The sequence below is a fragment of the Rhododendron vialii genome, chromosome 12a (assembly GCF_030253575.1).
Source record: "Rhododendron vialii isolate Sample 1 chromosome 12a, ASM3025357v1".
Taxonomy (NCBI): Eukaryota; Viridiplantae; Streptophyta; class Magnoliopsida; order Ericales; family Ericaceae; genus Rhododendron; species Rhododendron vialii.
In genome coordinates this window covers 30204406-30222489 of record NC_080568.1, presented here as the reverse complement: position 1 = coordinate 30222489, position 18084 = coordinate 30204406, and the positions used below count along the sequence as shown (strand labels likewise).

The 18084-nt window shown below is 39.8% G+C and overlaps 2 protein-coding genes, 3 non-coding genes and 2 pseudogenes across 10 annotated transcripts in view; 2 read left to right on the top strand and 5 right to left on the bottom strand.

The window, feature by feature from the left end:
- LOC131311282 (UPF0235 protein At5g63440) overlaps positions 1-8860 on the bottom strand; it is a 46136-nt gene extending 37276 nt beyond the window's left edge. For 2 of the 6 annotated variants that reach the window (XM_058338657.1, XM_058338662.1), the window contains exon 1: positions 8852-8860. The gene's annotated coding sequence lies outside the window, so the exon portion shown is untranslated. Of the gene's footprint in view, positions 1-8845 lie in introns of all 6 variants that reach the window. The other 4 variants (XM_058338658.1, XM_058338663.1, XM_058338660.1 and 1 more) reach the window with 3 other exon arrangements.
- Positions 729-2229, bottom strand: LOC131309659 (uncharacterized). The gene is made up of 2 exons (XM_058336261.1): positions 2214-2229; positions 729-2104 (listed from the first exon to the last, which is right to left on the bottom strand). The coding sequence occupies exons 1-2, from the start codon at positions 2227-2229 to the stop codon at positions 729-731; spliced, it is 1392 nt and encodes a 463-aa protein (XP_058192244.1).
- LOC131311284 (adenylate kinase 4-like) lies at positions 4410-8843 on the top strand (annotated as a pseudogene).
- A 955-nt stretch (positions 8861-9815) lies between the features above and the next one.
- On the bottom strand, positions 9816-9932 carry LOC131312217 (U5 spliceosomal RNA). Its single transcript, XR_009195786.1, has one exon. It is a non-coding gene; the product is annotated as a U5 spliceosomal RNA (small nuclear RNA).
- Positions 9933-10599: 667 nt separating this feature from the next.
- Positions 10600-10717, bottom strand: LOC131312218 (U5 spliceosomal RNA). Its single transcript, XR_009195788.1, has one exon. It is a non-coding gene; the product is annotated as a U5 spliceosomal RNA (small nuclear RNA).
- A 352-nt stretch (positions 10718-11069) lies between these two features.
- LOC131312216 (U5 spliceosomal RNA) lies at positions 11070-11187 on the bottom strand. The gene has a single exon (XR_009195785.1). It is a non-coding gene; the product is annotated as a U5 spliceosomal RNA (small nuclear RNA).
- A 1101-nt stretch (positions 11188-12288) lies between these two features.
- The window catches only part of LOC131311924 (mitochondrial pyruvate carrier 1-like), a 45518-nt pseudogene continuing 39722 nt past the window's right edge, over positions 12289-18084 (top strand).

Sequence of the window (18084 nt, the reverse complement as noted above, 5' to 3'; positions counted from 1 at the left end):
ACCAACTCAATAGAACAATGTAAACTGCTTATGTTTCATGAACTTCAAGTCAAAATACAGTGTTCCGGCCTGATAATACTAACCTTCAACTAAACGTAAAAATGGTTTGCAAAAACTACTTCCACTTCGTGCTCAGACAGTTAGGAACATTTGTCTTCTGCTATAATTAGATGCCCGGGACGGTTATTTTCTCCTAAAAAACTCACTACCTATGAGCCCACTATATTTCTTGTTAAAGAGGAAAGCTTAATTCATAATATTACGATAAACAAAATGTGGAATTATGCCGAAACGGTTAAATATGAAAACGCTTCTGCTATTCCATCAAAAAATGTATCTGAGCCGTATAGGAGCATCATATATAAACAACCAAAGCCAAATTCAGGATATGAAAGAGCACCAAGCTGTACATCCTACATCATTAAAGTGAATTAAGCTTTCAGCTCAATCGAAAACCCTTGAAATTAAATCTTGCCTGGATGCGCCTCAACAACTTCGGGAATCACATTCTCATACTTCCTCTCAAACTTCTTGTAAACCATTGTTGCTTTTGGACGCAACAAAATGGTGAATTATGCAGAAAAGGTAAAAATATGGCAAAGCTTCTGCTATTCTGTCGAACAGTATATCCTAGCAGTATTCGACCATTATAAAGAACCCAGGCCAAACTCAGGCATGAAATCACCAAGCGGACTTCTTACAACATTTAAGCCACTCAAGCTTTAAGCTCAAATGGGAAAACCTTGAAACGGAATCTTGCCCTGACGAGCCTCAACAACTTCAGGAATCACATTCTGATACTCGCTCACGTACCTCTCCTCAAACTTCTTATGAGTCATTTCGAGTGCATGGACTAGGCTAAAATCCCCCTTAATAATTGCACCTTTTGACATCAGTAGTTGTAGGACTGAACACCTTGGAACAAGCCTCTTCTCCAAGCTTAGCAGCATAAGTTTTGGGCTCTTGGAAATCACCGAAGGAATTATCTTCAACTCATTCACAAAGAACCCCATCAGTTTCCTAATCTTCTTCTCTGATGTCAACATAAACATGGGTTGCCTTATGAAAGCTGAAAGAATCTGATCCTCTGACATCCCAAAACTGCAATAAACTCCTGATTTTCGTTCCCATAGTGATTTGTTTATCGTCGCCAGTGAATTGACAGCTAAGAGATACAGCATACTTGTAGGATCAAAACCGAGCTTGTCAGCTTCCTCTACAACTTTAGTAAATTGATGAGTATTTAAAACCAGAGACCTCGATCGCGACGTGATAAATTTCAAGACTAACGGCTTAGGCACTCCATGGTTTATCAAGATTGCAATGTTTGGCTCTCGTACCTTCCCCAAATCAAATAGCCGATAACTCGCCTTTATTGCTTTTAAGACATTTTCATCCGTGCCTACAATACGTTTAATAAATTGAACAGAAGGGATAATCGTGTTTTCAAGGCTCCTACCCAAAACATAAGGTACATACAACAAACTCTGGACAATTTCTGCATCCGAAAACCCCAAAGATTTAAAGTACTCCATTTTGGGCTTAAAATTTCTGGGTGCATTGTACCAGTACAACTGCGGGTGTTTCATGGTTAACATACAAATCTGTTCTTTAGTAAATCCATAAGCGCTAAAGAACTCAACAGTCGAATGCGCGTCCACTTCAAAAAAACGTGGGTCTTTGATGAGTAATTTCCGGAGGTCAGTGCCAGAAATTCCCAGAGAACCGAACACTTCCACATTGGGTTTTAGGGTTTTGTTTGCATCGGCCAGGAGTATCAGCGGACGCTTGATTATCAAATTTCTGATGTGGGATTTGCCAAGCCCGATGGACTCCAAAACGGTCAAGACTGAGTTTGGTTGGTCTGTGGTTACAAACTGAAGATTCTTAGAAGCTGAAATAGCAGATTCTAAGGACAACCCACATGAGTTTACGAGGTAAGAGACTGTGGGAGATTGTGGGCAAGTTGAAATTGAGCAATCTAAGGTGGGTTTGAGAGATGAAGTTGAGAAAGAAAGGCCATAAGCCCTAGTAGAAGCTACAGGCCTTGTGGGCAGTAGCCCTTTGCAAATGAAACGGGCCATTGAACAAATACAGAATGTACCTATATGCATGGAAATACACTTACCAGCTTCAAGAGATTACCTTGCTGTCTAGATAGATGGTATCTCTCTGCATTTGTGAAACCAGATAAACCCTAGCAAAGCAGGTGCCTTGTATCTCAACCATTCGTCTACCGCACACCCCTATTGTGAGTTTGCGGTGTATTTTTGGTCTCCAATAATCTTTACTATAATTTACTTTCGTAATTTTTGTTTAGTTTTTTGTTGTGATTTTTTTAATTAATTGTTCCTTTCAATGAGAAAAATCAGGAAAGTTATGAAAATGTGGACCAAAGTTGAAAAACGTTTGTATAAGTTGTTTTGTTTGTTACGTCTTAGGTGAAATTTTTTTTTTGGTTATGATCATAATATGTATATCTTCTTAGATTCATCTCGTCGAGATAGATGATTAATTCAAAAAATGATATATAAATTTTTTTTAAAAATAAAATGAACAAAAATACCAAAAATATAGCATGTACTCACCTCAGTCTGTTTTTGCACTCGTGTGCGCAAATGTTTGTGATTTTAGTACCACTCTTAAAGTCTAAAACCAAACTTAAGTAACATAATGCACCTACGCGAGTATGATAGTGTCTTTTTAACCCATCCCACCTACAAAATTTACCATGCGAGCTTAGAGTAAAGATTTACCATCACGTTGATTACCGCGTTGATGTAATATCATCGATCCATTCATGTCCAGTCGTATATACTCGAGATACAATCAGTGTACATAGGTTTTACCAAAATATGTGGATGTGTTTGTAAGTGTTTGTGGTTATAGAATAATTGTAAATAAGTCTCGAGGTTGAGCTAGCAATGCTAGTGCTAGTGCTGAGTGGACGGCCAGCTCGGCCTCGAGATCTACCACAAAGGGTTACAATTTCAAAAGGAAGGTATTTTGTTTCTCTTTTTCTTCCTTTTGAAGTTTTGCATGTTGGAGTTTAGACAAACGGACAGTCGAACACGATTGGAAGCAAGTTTGTTGAACTTTTTATTTTTCCTTCCCTATATGATCAATTTAAGGTGTACATTGGAGATTACAGAAATGAACAGAATTGCAAGTATGTTGTTGGCCTTTTTTTTTCCCCAATAATCAATTACAGTTTTCAGAGCCAACTCTGACATTTGTGAGAGTTAAAGCCAACCTTTTCAAACGGGCCCTCAATTTATTTTGCATAGTTAAAAATATTCAGGGAAAAAACTCCATATGGAATTCAATACAATCATTTGAGAGCATAAGTTCCACAAATCGATAACATTACAACCATTTAATTTTTTTTTGATCATTTTAAATTTTTATGTAGGCCTAAAAACTATACAGAAATCCTATGAGGACCGACCAAAACCCACTGAAAACGTATCGATGGCCACCGCCGGGCCGTCTCCGGCCACCGGACGGCTGATCCGAGCCGTCCAAAAATTCTAAAAAAAAAAACCCGAAGGGGATTTACGCGGGAATCAACGGCATCCGATGTGTGTATGATGGTTGAATCAAGCACCCATTTTTTCGTGTATATATGTATATACACGAATACACGAAAAAAGTTGGGTGCTTGATCCAACCACCATACACACATCGGATGCCATTGATTCCCGCGAAGACCCCCTCGGATTTTTTTTTTAGAATTTTTGGACGGCTCAGATCGGCCGTCTGGTGGCCGGAGATGGCCCGGCGGTGGCCGTCGGTACGATTTTCGGTGGGTTTTGGTCGGTACGGCTAGCAACACTCAAAACTATATGGGCCTATAAAATTGGGGGCCCTCAACATTGATAAAAAAAAAAAAAAAAAAGGGAGCCTAAAGAGATGACTTTACGAGCTTTAGCTCAAAGTTGACTTTAGAAGTTCTGAAAAATCAAATTCAAAACTAAAATAACACATAAAGCCTTGCTTGATAAAATTCATAAGTGAAAATCAAGAATTAGCTTTTTTTTTGTCTCTCCTTTTTTATTTCAAATATCATTCGTCGCCTATAATTGTAAAAGCAAATTTAATTGCTTGCTAAAACTTCAATAACTCAAATTTATATTGCTCTCATGTGGATTTCCAAGGTCTTGATCCAGCATCTAAATTTTTACAATGCATAGATTGCTTAGGCTAAAGTAATTACTATTAAATAGCCAAATGAAAAGTTCAATAATTCGGCCTTATTTTGTCCAAATTAGAAGCAATTCCATAAATATATTGCTGTGCTCGAGAAAAATGAACAGGGGTACAATTGTCATTCGAAGTAACGGGTGAACTCACTTGGCCACGCCGACCGCCGCTCGAGCCTTGCGTTGCGTTGGGAGGTCCGAACGAACCAGTAACACACACACTCTCTCTCTCTCTCTCTCTCTCTCTCAATACAGCCTCAGAATCGTGAACTTTTAGAGGGAGAGAAAACCTCGGAAGGTCGAAAATGGCGGGTCCTGCGGCTCTATCAGTGGCTCTGGAGGCTCTGGAGGATATTCCTTCGCTAGATCTCATGACCGAGCTCATGCGCCGCATGAAGTGTTCGACCAAACCAGACAAACGCCTCATTTCTCATCGGTAATCCACTTCGTTTATCTTGTCAAAATCATATGCGGATGTATTAGATATACACGAGCACGTGGATATCTAAAACCTCATAAATTTGATTTTGTTGTGAAATTGCATCAGACTATTGGACCAGCAAAACTTGTGTGTTTTTTTGGGAATAACTGTTACGGTAGGGAAAAAAATGAACTTTATCTATTTATTTAGTGTCTTGGAATTACATTTTATTTATGTTTTGGCATGTTTGCTAGTGGTAGTTGAATTTGATGTAGTGAGTTTATTTTGAAAGTAGGAGTTAAGTTAGTGAAAAGTTGGAAACTTTCTAGTTTTAATGAAGTGGAGATCATGGGCAGTGGTGGACTCAGGAATCATAATGCGGGGACCAAATCACATCTATTCATAAATTAACAAGAAAATCTAACAACAGAATTTTGAGGGGACCTTTCTTCATAACTTTTACAAACAAAAACTAAGATATAGGAGTAGTAGAATTGATGGGATAGCTGGGAGACGTGCTGGGGCCGCCCGTGATCATGGGTATAGTGCATGTTAATTAGGGGTGATGAGTTACATTTCGTTATTATTAAAAAAAAAAAATGCATGTAATCTAGTCTTTTGAAGTAGGAGTGAAATAAATTTATTCGAAGTCTTCTCCTCTATCCTTGTTTTCTTTTAAATTTTTGAGTGTGGGAAATACATGTAAGTTCTTGCCTGCAACAATTGTCCTTGCTGTCTTGTTGTTATATTATGGGCGGCGAGTTAATCATGGTGTCATTTGCTCTGATAACTTTGGAATGAACAATGTTTTTCCCAGCTTTACTGTTCAACATACACTAAAATTGGTGGTGCCTCTTTCTATTAACATTGAAGTAGCTAATAATTGCAAAACATGTAGAAGAATCTGATCTCTTTTACGTAGCCCACTTTGCTATTGTATAGCTTAGCATGTAAACTGATGAGTCATTCAAGTAAATGTAGGACTCAACTTATAATGTCTTAAATTGAGGGTCTTCCAATGTTATGAAATAGAAGGAAATTGAGAGAAATCTTATCTTGATACAGTGAGACATTATTTTATTAGTTTGGCTGTGGGTGTTGTGTGTGTACATTGGATGCACAACAAGGGGTGGGGTGTTTTGATTATGATTTGGTAGGTTATTACTAGTACAGTAGTACTTCAACATTAGGAGCGCAAGAAAAGGAAACAAGTATCTTCTGGTTAAGTTATGTTTCCTGATACTATCTTGACAACCATTGATTGTGCTTTATTTGTTTAGAACGGTAGTTTTGGATCAAAGTATTCTGCAAAGTTTTACACCGGTTGTTTGTTGAAGGTTAATGAAGCTTGAGCTTCTTGGTAGTCATTTGGTCTTTACTATCCTTGCTTTGGGTGGACTCAAACTAAGTAGTAGCAGACTTTTTTTTTATGTTGTATTCGATTTCCAAGTCAAATTGAGCTGCCTGGGAATCCCTGGTTGCAGGAACTTTGTTTTGCCTGCTACTCCAGTGTTTGATTTTGTTGAACTTCTAATTTGACAGGCCCACCTGGATCTGGTAAAGGTACCCAATCTCCAATTATTAAGGATGAGTACTGCTTATGCCACTTGGCTACTGGTGATATGCTAAGGGCTGCTGTTGCTGCCAAAACCCTCTTGGAACTAAGGCCAAAGAGGCTATGGACAAGGTAAGTTTAATGTTCAGCGGTGAAGGTAAATTTTAAATTTTTTGTAACACTGCTCATCAGCTACTCAGTTTTTTCTTCTTCCCCTACGCCCCCACCCCACCCCCCCGTCCCCCGTCCCCCATCTTTTCCTAATTTTTCTTACCATTATCCAGGGAGAACTTGTTTCCGATGACTTGGTTGTTGGGATAATTGATGAAGCTTTGAAAAAGCCTTCATGTCAAAAAGGTTTCATCCTTGATGGATTTCCTAGGACTGTGGTCCAAGCACAAAAGGTATTGTCTTAGTTGGAGATATGATATGGTCAAGTCTTTGTGTGCCAAATTAACTTTTGCTCATCCTTTTTTTTGTTTGTCCCAAATCCTGCCTTCTTGTAATATGCAGCTCGATGAGATGCTTGAAAAGCGTGGGGTAAAGGTAGACAAGGTCCTCAACTTTGCAATTGATGATGCGATATTGGAGGAGAGGATTACTGGTCGCTGGATCCACCCTGATGGACCTACCACACAAAATTTGCACCTCCTAAAGTTCCTGGTGTAGATGATGTAAGGAGCTGAATGTTCAGCATTTCCTTTCGTCATGATAATGTTTAGTTGTTTTAGTTAGGGGCTTAGAGTTTGGTCACTGTTTTACTGCTTGGTTAATGTAATCCACAGCTCTTTCTGAGCTTCACCTTCTGTTTCATGCTCTATCAAAGTGCCTATGAATTATTGTAATGAACATGCCTTGTGCTTAAATTTACCATTATAGGTCACGGCAGAACCATTGATTCAACGCAAAGATGACACTGCAGCTGTTCTCAAGTCAAGGCTGGAGGCATTTCATAGACAAACTGAACCGGTATTTTTCTGTTGATCCATTGTTTTCGTTTGCTTTGAGCGTTTTGTAATTGCTTCTTTCTTTCAGACAGATAAAAGAATGGAAGAGAATTTTTGAAGTATGCGTCTAAAGTTGCTATAGACATATACAGTATGCATAATTATCCCCAAATAGTTTCTTCCTCACAAGTACTAGATGTGGAAGTTCCACGGAAGTTGTTCTACTTGTCTATCCGGGATTCCAAAGCTTATGAATTGGGAGCGCAGGATTGATATTTTTGGGGTTCCTAATGCTATGGCCTCTGTAAATTGTGATAGTGTGGTTATGTTTTTTCCTTTTCTGCGAGGGATCTCGAGAGCTGTATAGTTTATCATTGGAAATAATTTCTATTGGTTAGGCATTGAAATTTTCGACCTGGGCACCATTTTCAAAGTCCACATATCTAATCGTATACCTTATTAGTTATTACTGTTTATAGGGATTTCAAAGGTTTGTTCTATGTTAATCATAAAATTTGAAAAATCACATGGTCTATGGGTGGTAAGGTATCTCATTCGAATATAACATGACATTAAGTACCAGTTGCTTAAATTGTGTTGGTGGCGTTAAGTTGCAGTTAGATGATTAGATTGTCCAGTGCATTGGTGTTTGTAGCAAGGGTTGAAAACACTACAGTACAAATGCGGAGAGACTTCACTGCATACTGAGAAAAACGAAAAGTCAAACCTGAGAGACCTTTATATTCGATGCTTATGTCGAAAACCACAGAGGATTAGAAAGCTTCTTAGTTGCTTGTCACCTAGATTAACAGAGTATGTAACTAGGATAAAAAAAAAAAAATACTCCCTCCCTCCCAAAATGCTTGTCTGGTCTGCAAAATGGAGTGTTAAAAATAATGCAATTTTTTCAAGAAAAAAGTTAAACTTTTTTCACAAATTAAAAATACTCATTGATATTCAGTAAGTTGTTAAAAAGCTTTTGATTTTTTCTTGCAAAAATTGTGTTATTTTTAACACTCCGTTTTGTAGACCGGACAAACATTTTGGGACAGAGGGAGTTAGAATATATTTGTGCCTCATCATGTTGGGTGGGACGAAATCATACCGCTACTCCCACACACTTGTAGTGGACTTAATAGTTTGTACCTATCCCGGCTAAAGGTTGTTCCATACCATCTTAATTAGGTGGAGCAGGCAGATTACTCATCATTCCGTACTTATCCCAACCACCATGGCATGGCTCTTCATCCTAAAAACTTAGCTGATCTTTGCAGGACTGAACAAATTTTCACACGATCCAAGCAAAAAGTCGAGAGATGTTTTACTGTTTATATGCTAGCAGATCAGCTTATGTCCTCATTTTACAGTTTAACGGAGCCTGTCTCTGAATTTGCACACCTCCTCATAGCTTCCCTAATTTTCAATGCAGGTAATTGATTACTATACCAAGCAGAGTAGTGTTGCACACCTTCATGCGGAGAAACCACCACAGGATGTCACCACCGAGGTTCAGAAGGCGCTCTCCTCGTGAAGAAATAAGGTTTTTTGTTGCTTAGGTACTTGAAAGGATTTTGCTTATTTGTATTTCATATGTTGTTCAATCACTGACCCACCGGCCTATTTTTTGCCCTTCTGCTCTGAGTTTATCTGGGTTATGAAACCAAATTGGTTCTGTGTAAATTAACGTTCCTCCAAATCCATGGCTGTCATGTTCTCTCTCTCTCTCTCTCTCTCTCCCCCCTTGGTAACTGTATGTTTTTATTTGGATAATCAAACCCAAGTTTGTTTCGGTTTGTTTTACAGCCGTAATTCAAGTTGCTACACCCAAGGGTTAAGTTCTTCAGTTTTCAGGTCAAATGGATTGAGATTTTGCCTCTTTTTCCATGTTACTTTCTGTCATGAGATTTATTTTTTTTGAACAGAAATTTTTTTATTAATCTTTGAATCTTTGAAATTGTAACAAAGATTAAAGAGAACAAGAATTTGACGGCATAATATTCTTAAATTAAGCTAAGAACAATTTCAGTGTCATGAGAATTACTGCAAAAAAGAGCCCCCACACGGTAAGGAAGTAGTCATTTTTTGTCATTGACAAAGATTGATCCCTCAACCTCCTTTAATATTTGTTTTGATGGAAACCGGAAAATGGGATTCAGTTTGCCTGCCCAAAAGAATTCTAGACTGTTTTCTTTCATAGGCTTCTTTCTTACTGAGCAAAATCTCACTCAACCACAACCGGGGTGGTAGCCTAATGTTAAACAGCTCATTCTTATAGGGCTTTTACTGGCACAGTTATGAATCCACGAGCCCACATTAATCTCACAAACCCCGTTTGAGGTACTTATTCTATGATCGAGCTGAGAGAAATTTTCATAATTCTAAAAAAAAGAGAAAAATAATATTGACACTTCAAAAATTAATACGGTTATTTCAAAATCAGTAATTCCAAAGTCAATTTTCTTTGTTTTTGAGGATGCCTTTATCAAATTTTAAATTGCCAATATCATTTTCCAAAAAAAAACACTCAACAAATTTCATTATTTATTAGAAGAACATCACAAGACATCTCAGAACCAAGGAAATATCTTCCACTTAAACAGCAGGTTTCAAAGCTGTTAAATAAGCAAGAATCACACATTTTGAGCCGTGGAAATTTGTTGAGCAAAAATTTGAACTTAGAATTGGTTGGGGTTCCCCTGAACGGAGAAGCCCTCCAAAAAATGGCGTATGCCGCTAATTGCGGCGAGCACACGGTATTCTTTAGTAAAAGGCGAAAGAATAGTTCGCTTTGTGCTCACCGCGCGGCTGCGTGAATTTACCAAGGCTATGAACAACTCAATTTATAAGCCTCTTTCTCTCTCCTCATGTATACCCAGTCAATGTGGGACAAGCAAAGTCTTGCTATCTTTCCCAAACCCCTTCTTTCCCATCTCACCTTAAAGCCCCCCACACTGAATCTTTACACTAATTTTACCAAGAGCATCATCTTCATCTTCTTCATTTTCACGCCGCCGCCGCCAACAGCCACCTACTTACATCACCACCCCCACCTGGAATCGCTTCGCCCCCAAGCTCTTCCACCGAGAAACACCACCACCGTTCCGCTGTTTTCCAATCAAACCGCTGCAAAATCGTCGGGAAGAGAGGTCGTTAAATCCTCCCTCGCTTTCTCTCTCCCTCCCTCTCTTCAGGTATACTAGTAATTGTGTATTCATTTGGATAAGCAACGGTGTTTGTTTCAGTTCGTGTTACAGTTTTGAGCTAAAGATTTTCCCAAGCTGTATGCAGCGTGTCAAACTCAAAAAACCCAGATATTGCTTTTCTAAACTGTACAATCAGAGGATCTAAAATTTTCAGTTTTGAGCTAAAGAATTTCCCAAGCTGTATGCAGTGTGTCAAACTCAAAAAACCCAGATATTGCTATTCTAAACTGTATAATCAGAGGATCAAAAATTGGAACTGAGTATTGGTTGGGGTCCCCCTGAACGGAGAAACCCTCCAAAAAATGGCGTATGCCGATGTTGGCGGCAAGCACACGGTATTCTTTAGTAAAAGGCGAAAGAATAGTTCGCTTTGTGCTCACCGCACGGCTGCGTGATTTTACCACCGTGATGGGCAACTCCTTATATACAGCTCTTTCTCTCTCCCCATCTCTACGTTTAGCCAATGTGGGACAAACAAGCTGTTTCTCTCTCCAAAGTTCCAAACATTCTTTTTCAGTTTTTCTTCCCATCTCACCTTACACTGAACGCCTCTTTTACTACTACTTGATTATATATGCATTAGTATTTCAGCAGTGAGTTTGGATTGGAGCTAGTTTGTTTAAGTGCATTTTGCAGCCCTATTTCCAGAGCAATCATAAGAAATTGAAATTCCTTTCATTTTGACAATGAACAAATGGCTGAGAAGCTTGTGCGAATTAGAATTGAACTCGAAATTTGTTAGGGCCTCCTGAACGGAGAAACCCTCCAAAAAATGGCGTATGCCGCTGTTTGCGGCGAGCACACGGTATTCTTTAGTAAAAGGCGAAAGAATAGTTCGCTTTGTGCTCACCGCGCGGCTGCGTGATTTGATGGCGGCGGTGGAAGTCCCATTATATACGCCTCTCTCCCTCTCCTCACGTCTGCCTCTGGTCGATGTGGGACTAATAACAAACTGTTTCTCTCTCTAAACGACGAACCTCTCTTCTTCTTCCCATCTCGCCTCAGAGTTTTCTTTCAAATCATTCACACTTCCTCTCTCCTTCCCAATCTTCCATTGATGTCGATTACGGATACGGATTTGATCCAAATTGCAACAAGCCTTAAACCATTGCTTTGGCTCTGCAAAAGGGCCAGTTAAAGCAAAGTTTGATGTTAAATTCTGCTCCACATAACTGTACGTGTATCTGATGGATTAAATTCCACCATAAACGAACCGGCTCGTTTGTCGGGCGAATAAAGTTTTGGAATAAAGAAAAAGATGTTGGATACATTGTTGCCTGTGGAAAATTAGTTGAGAATGAGAGATTAACTAAGAAGGGTTTCATTCATCGTTGAAATGGATTGATAAGAGTCGGTGGAGAAAGAAATAATGTGAGAATTTACTTAGTTGACTTTATGATGAGAATGCATGGGCGTGTTTGCGATAGCTTTTTCTAAGATTTTAGATTTTGAGTTTGTTATTAATTCTGCTTCAAATTGCAGATTTTTTAGATTCTAGAGAATACATAGAGCATGTTTGCGGGGAACGCTGGTAATTACCCCCATTGGATAATCTCTTTGGGGTGAGGATGGATTAAGTTAAAACTTCTGACCGCTGAATAAGCAATTTCGAGTGCGAAAAGAAGAATCAAACACCAGATAATAATAGACTCGCATTAGTTTAACCCCAAGACCTTTATCCCCTTCATTCTCCACCACCAAATGGGCCGTAAGATCAATGTGTTGAGAGAGCATCTCGAGCCTATATCATATTTTTGTAATCTCAACAAATCATTTTCTATTTTTTTCTGTCACAAGATAGAACAACTTTTACTTTACCTGTTCATTCTTAAGTGTTTTTCTTACAGGGTTTTGCATTCATAAATTTGTTTATTACAAGGTTTTTGCTGTATAAACATGACATTAGTACCTGACTCGGCAATTATGACCATTGCAGAGGTATTGAGTAGCAGCTGTCCCTATGGCTTCCTTCCGATCGTTCTTGAACAGTCCGGTCGGCCCTAGAACGACTCATTTTTTGGGGCCCCGTCGCTAACTTTGGATTCATAATTGCTGTACGGTCACTTGTCACTTGACATTTTTTTCCTATTTGGATGGCTTTGTACGGCTCGGTTTGCTCTAGAAGAATTGTAATTGGTGGGTTTGGCAGGGACGGGTGGACATGAAGAAACCCCCTGATATGATCTCTGGCAACATGACTGGAGGTTAGAAAGTAGTGGTTTCAAAAGAATGTGTACGTTACGGTCGTAGCAGTCAAGTATTGGTTGTGAAGCGGAAGCGGGCGAAAATGGTTCTAAGAAATGAATACCAGTTTGCAGCTCCGTGCTTGGTAATTTCTTTACCATGGCTCCCTTCCTTTGTTTTTCTATTTTATTAGGAATACGGATGGATATCGGCAGCACCGAATTTATTTATTTATTTGATCGGCAAAGAAAATTTTGTTAATCAACAAACCGAAGTTACAAAGATTAAAAGGAAACTGTGAAACAAGGCATCACAACCAACGACCTACATTCCAACTATGTTGACACCTGGATCAAGGACAATCATCTCCCATCCGCTACCAAAGGAGGAAAAAGTTGGCGAGACACCAACCAAAAACCAACATAGACCAGAAAAGACCAAACATACCTATCAACACCCCAAAACAGGCGGGGAACATTGAACTAAAAACTGTATGACACACAAGAATTACGCTGATGCTCGTGCCTAATAATGAACAGGCCAAGATTGTAGCAATATCAAAGGAAACAGAACTCCCCATCATATATAGCTATAGAGATAATGCATCAGCCATCAAGAAGCAGACAATGCGAATATACTTTTTGGAACTCAGGTACGTTAGTGTAAGTAGGGCATATATGCTGCAAAAGCTGTGAACAGAATACTTCAAACCAATCAACAAACATCTTGATAACAGGGAAAAAACTGACTGGGATAGAAGCTATATCAAAGGAAAGAGAATCCCAATCTTGCCGATATATCGCTACGTGGCATCCGATGTATCCCTGTGCGGCACAGCGTGATATGTAATCTTCACTCTCAATGCGTACAATTCCAGTTTTCTTAGTGTTAGATAACCAGGGGGGTTTAGGAAAATTTATTTACATCGGACGGCCGATCCCAAGAAAGCGGTTTTGCAAGGTGGTGGGGCCGGTATCTTGGTCTAACGGTAGTTAGAAAGCGGTTTTGCAAGGTGGCAATGGTGGTGGAGGTTTGGTAGTCATAGTGGGGAAGGGACAGGGTTGGTGGATAAGGGATGGTATTGGTGCTGAAACAAGGGCATGTTAATAGGGTGAGGTCTTGTAGTCTGGTGGTTAAGTGACGATGTGTATGTGGTGGGGTGAAATTAGGGCGAGTTTAGTGTTCAAGTGTTGGTGTGTGGGTGGTCAGCGTGGTAGAGTTGCGTTTTCATAGTACTGGTGAAGTAATACTCGTGGAGGTGGTGCGGAAGTAGCTAGTAAGTTGGTGGTTGGGAGTTGGAGGCGGAAGAGGGGTGGTAGTCGTGGTGGTGAAGTGATGGTGGTGTATGTGATGAGGAGGTGATGTAGAGAGTGAAGTGATGGTTGTAGAAGGGTAATGTATTTGCGGGGATGGTGGAGGAGGTGGCGTGGTTCTGGCAGCGGTAAAAAGATGAGGGCAATTTATGCGAAATGCGCATCTAAGTATTCTCTTACACGTTTCAAGCGCATCTAAGTATTCTCTTACGCGTTTCAAGCTCAGTTCAATGCGCCCAAGGCGCCAAATATTTTGAAGTTATTCGTCTCAGCCTGAGATTCTCAGGCGCATTGTGTCGTGCCCTGAGCGCAGCTTCCATACTGCTAATTAGGCCAAACTTCGCGGCTTGTCCCAGATACTCCCAAACTGCGATTTGTACGTGGTTAGAATCGTTGAAAAGCTTCTTGATCTAATTTTTAACGCAAGTAATTTGGATCCCAAATTATTTACACATTAAAGCATACAATAATTTTACCTTCAACGAGTCGAAAAAAATCAATTTTGAAAATTGTACTCATTGAAGGACAAAAAGGAAAAAAATTTCATCTTCATCTTCTATCCTTGATGCCGTTTGTGTAGCCCCTGTGAAATACTTGTCCATTACGCCCCCATGTGGCCAGAATAATGGACTGCCTTTTGCGGCCTAAAACCAAAAAAATAATTTACTCCACTAGTTGAATCAGAGAAATCCAACCTGGAAATGACACCATACAGGTATGTGGAAGCAAAATCAATGGAGTGATCAATGGAAATGACACCATAAGTCCGGGCGTAACGTCAGAGAGCTAGACAGAAGCACTGGTTTCAAAGGATTCCCAAAGGCCCGAAGACTCGAAGCTCAAGCTGAATTACCTCCAACTTGGTGGTGAGATGACGACGATGGAGGTGGCGGAAGGGGCGTGGTGGTGGTAGAGTAGTGATAAGAGGGTGGTGGTAGACGAGTTAAAGGTGTGGTCGTGGGTGTCGTTGCAGGAGTGTTTTTTGCATCACAGGCGCCTTGTGTTTGCGCCCCGCTCGAATCTGGGAATCACTCATCAAATGCGCGTCAGGCGCGATCACGGTGCGTCCCGGGCGCATAGTGTGTTTTTAACTGTCTTGATGCGCCTAGGCAAATAGGCTGCACTCTGGGCGCGCTTAGTGGGATTGCTAATCATATCATTTTTCGTGTGCATTTATCATTTTAATGAGACTTCTAAGGCTCCAAAATAGCGTTAAAATTTGTGCAATTGACTTGGCAACCTGCAATCAAGAGAACCACTTGAGATATTATAGGTAGCAATAGACATCGAAACGTTGGAAAAAGAGACACAACAACAAATGTATGTTGGATTGCCTAAATGTGTACGTTTTTGCTCTATACATTTGGATTGACTACATGTATACATTTTCGCTCTTAATTACTACGTGCACCTTGCTTCTCATATATTCCACCAATGCTAACATATCACATGATACTCAAAAAATTTGAGTACCGAATGTGGTCAGTTGCACTAGTAATTGCTCAAACAATTCTCTTTCTATGTATGAGGCTCCTATCAGGATGAGTCAACTATTGTATTGCACAAATCTTGCGATTTGATGATTTAACTCAACAATGACGCACTATGGCTACAAGCCTTATAGCAGTGTGCCAAATAATTTGATGGAGTTGAAAAATCGACATAGCCCATCTTAAATTACCATATTGGATCATCTTGGATATAATCAAAGCACAATACCTCTTTTCTGAGCAACCACAGAGAGAGAGAAGGAGAGGAAGGGGGGAGGCGCTGCCCCTCCCCCAGAAAAACCCTAAGTGTCGAAACTCAGAGAGAGAGAGAGAGAGTCGCCCAAGGGTCAACCCAATTGAATCCGGATCACCCTCTGCAATTCTTTTTAATTTGTCAAAAAGTTTAAGGAACTTTGGTAGTCTGGAATGGTTCATAACAAGAGGACTAGATAGGTTGAGCTTCACTAATACTGAGTTTGGTTTTGTAATGGTAATGGTCTATGATATGTTGGTCATACAATCACATTATTTTGAACAAGATGATTGTGTTTTCTTCAAGTGTGACTCACTGTGAATGGTATGGTTGGATCACAAATCGGTCAGAGTTGTGAGCGAGTAGAACGGGTGATTGGTATTCATTGCGATATAATAATTATGTGGGTGTGTGTCAGGCAATATCCTCACACCTGACTAAGGAAACTTTATTGAATGTCAAATTCTTCGTGTCATGCCTTTAGGCACAAGCATGTGTTTCTATATAATAAGGAAGTAGTGCGATTGAAAATGTACACAAGTTCAAGGACCGAGCTTTGTGGCATGCTAAATTAACAGTTAAAATTGGTTACTCCTTCTTTTTCGAGGGTTCAGAGTGCGATACAACAAGATCAATGGTCACGCTTGTTTGTGTGTGCCTAAATTTTCCCGCCCGTTACATAAGTAGTGTTACAGTGGTAGTCTATGTGCGGTGATAGTGGTGGAGGTTGTGCGGTTGTGGTACGTAGAAGTGGTGGTAGGGTAGAAAGATGACGGCAATTTACGTGTAATGTGCTCCTAAGTATTCTCTTATGCATCTCAGGCACCAGAATTGTTGGTTTATGCGGCTCAGGCGCAGTTCAATGGGCCTCGGGTGCCAAAAATTATTGGGCTTTGCACCTCAGGCGCAGTTCAATGCGCTTCGGGCGCCATAAGTTGTTGGGTTATATTGCTTAGGCGCATTGAGTGGCTCTCCGGGAGCAGTTTCCAAACTGCAAAGTTGGCCAAATTTCTCGGCTTGCCACCGACACTTTCGAACTCTGAAATTTGCGCGTTGATAGGACCTTTAAAAGGCTCGTTGAGTCTACTTTCTAACTTGAGTAATTTTGATTCAAATTTATTTACACCTTAAAGCAAACAATGATTTTACCTTTAAGGAGTTGGGAAAAAATCATTTTGAAAATTACAATCATAGGACAAAAAGATAGAAGAAGACAAAAAAGGAACAAAGAATTATCTCAGTACCTTTGAATGGTTATTTTTTTTTTTGATATGCCCTTTTAATGGTTTGACATCATCCTTTTTCTCTTTTCAATTGTGTGAATTATTTTTTTTGTGCACTACTTTAAATTTCATAGAAATTGAGGGCAATTTAAAGTATTCTCTTATGCCCCTCAGGCGACAGACATTGTTGGGTTTGGGCCATAGGAACATTGCGTAAGTTTGGTTTGTTAACCAATTTTAGTCCGTCCCAGGCGAATTTTGATGCGCTTTAGGCGCATTCCCTTGCGCCCCAGGCGCTTGCGCCTATCCCTAACACTTATAAACATGCTAAACTTTGGTGTGTCCGAAATCCGATTCGAGCGTGGTTTGAACCATTGGGAAGCTTGTTAAATCTTCTTTTTTGCCATAGTTGTTTTGATCGAAAATCATTAGTACATCGAAGGAAATTACTATTTTATCCTTAGTGGGTCGAAAAACAAATTAGTTCAAAGATTATCGGACCACTAAAGCTAAACACATTTGGGCGCTCTCTACACATTCTAAGTTCCATTACGAACACACATTCCTAATTCTAGGGTAATATTCCTTCATTCTGTAAGAGTTAAAAAAATCTTATAGGGCTTTCCACACTTCCTCGAATCATCAAAAATCGTTTCAACATCAAAATTCGACAAAAGCAACGCTTGTATGTTTACGAAGCAAAATTCAATTGTCTACACCACCAACACAATTAATCGACCACTACGACTACCACACCGCTACCACTACCACCGCCGCCATTTGACTACCCTTACTTGAATGTTTGTGCCTTTCGAATATTTCGTAACTTAATAGATCATTGGAGAGGGGCAGGGTTACACTCGTAATGTCTGTTAGGTGACAGTGGTGGAGGTGGTGCAGTGGTGGTAGCGGTAGAAAGCGAGGGCAATTTACATTTCTCTTTTGCGCCTCAGGCACAAGTCAATGCGCCCCGGGCGCCAAAAATTGTTTAGTTATGCAGCTCAGGCGCATTGTGTCGCGGCCCGGGTGCAGCTTTCAAATAGCGAAGTAGGCCAATTGCAACTTTGCGGCTTGCCATTGAAACTGCCGAACTTCGATTTCAACGTGGTTAGAACCGTTGAAAAGAAATGTTGAGTCTACTTTCTCACTCAAGTTATTACGATTCATAATTATTTACACATTAAAGCATACAATGATCTTACATTCGAGGAGTCAAAAAAAAAAAATCATTTTTTGAAATTCTAATCATCGAAGGACAAAGAGATAAAAAAGGAAGAGAAGAAAGGAACAAAA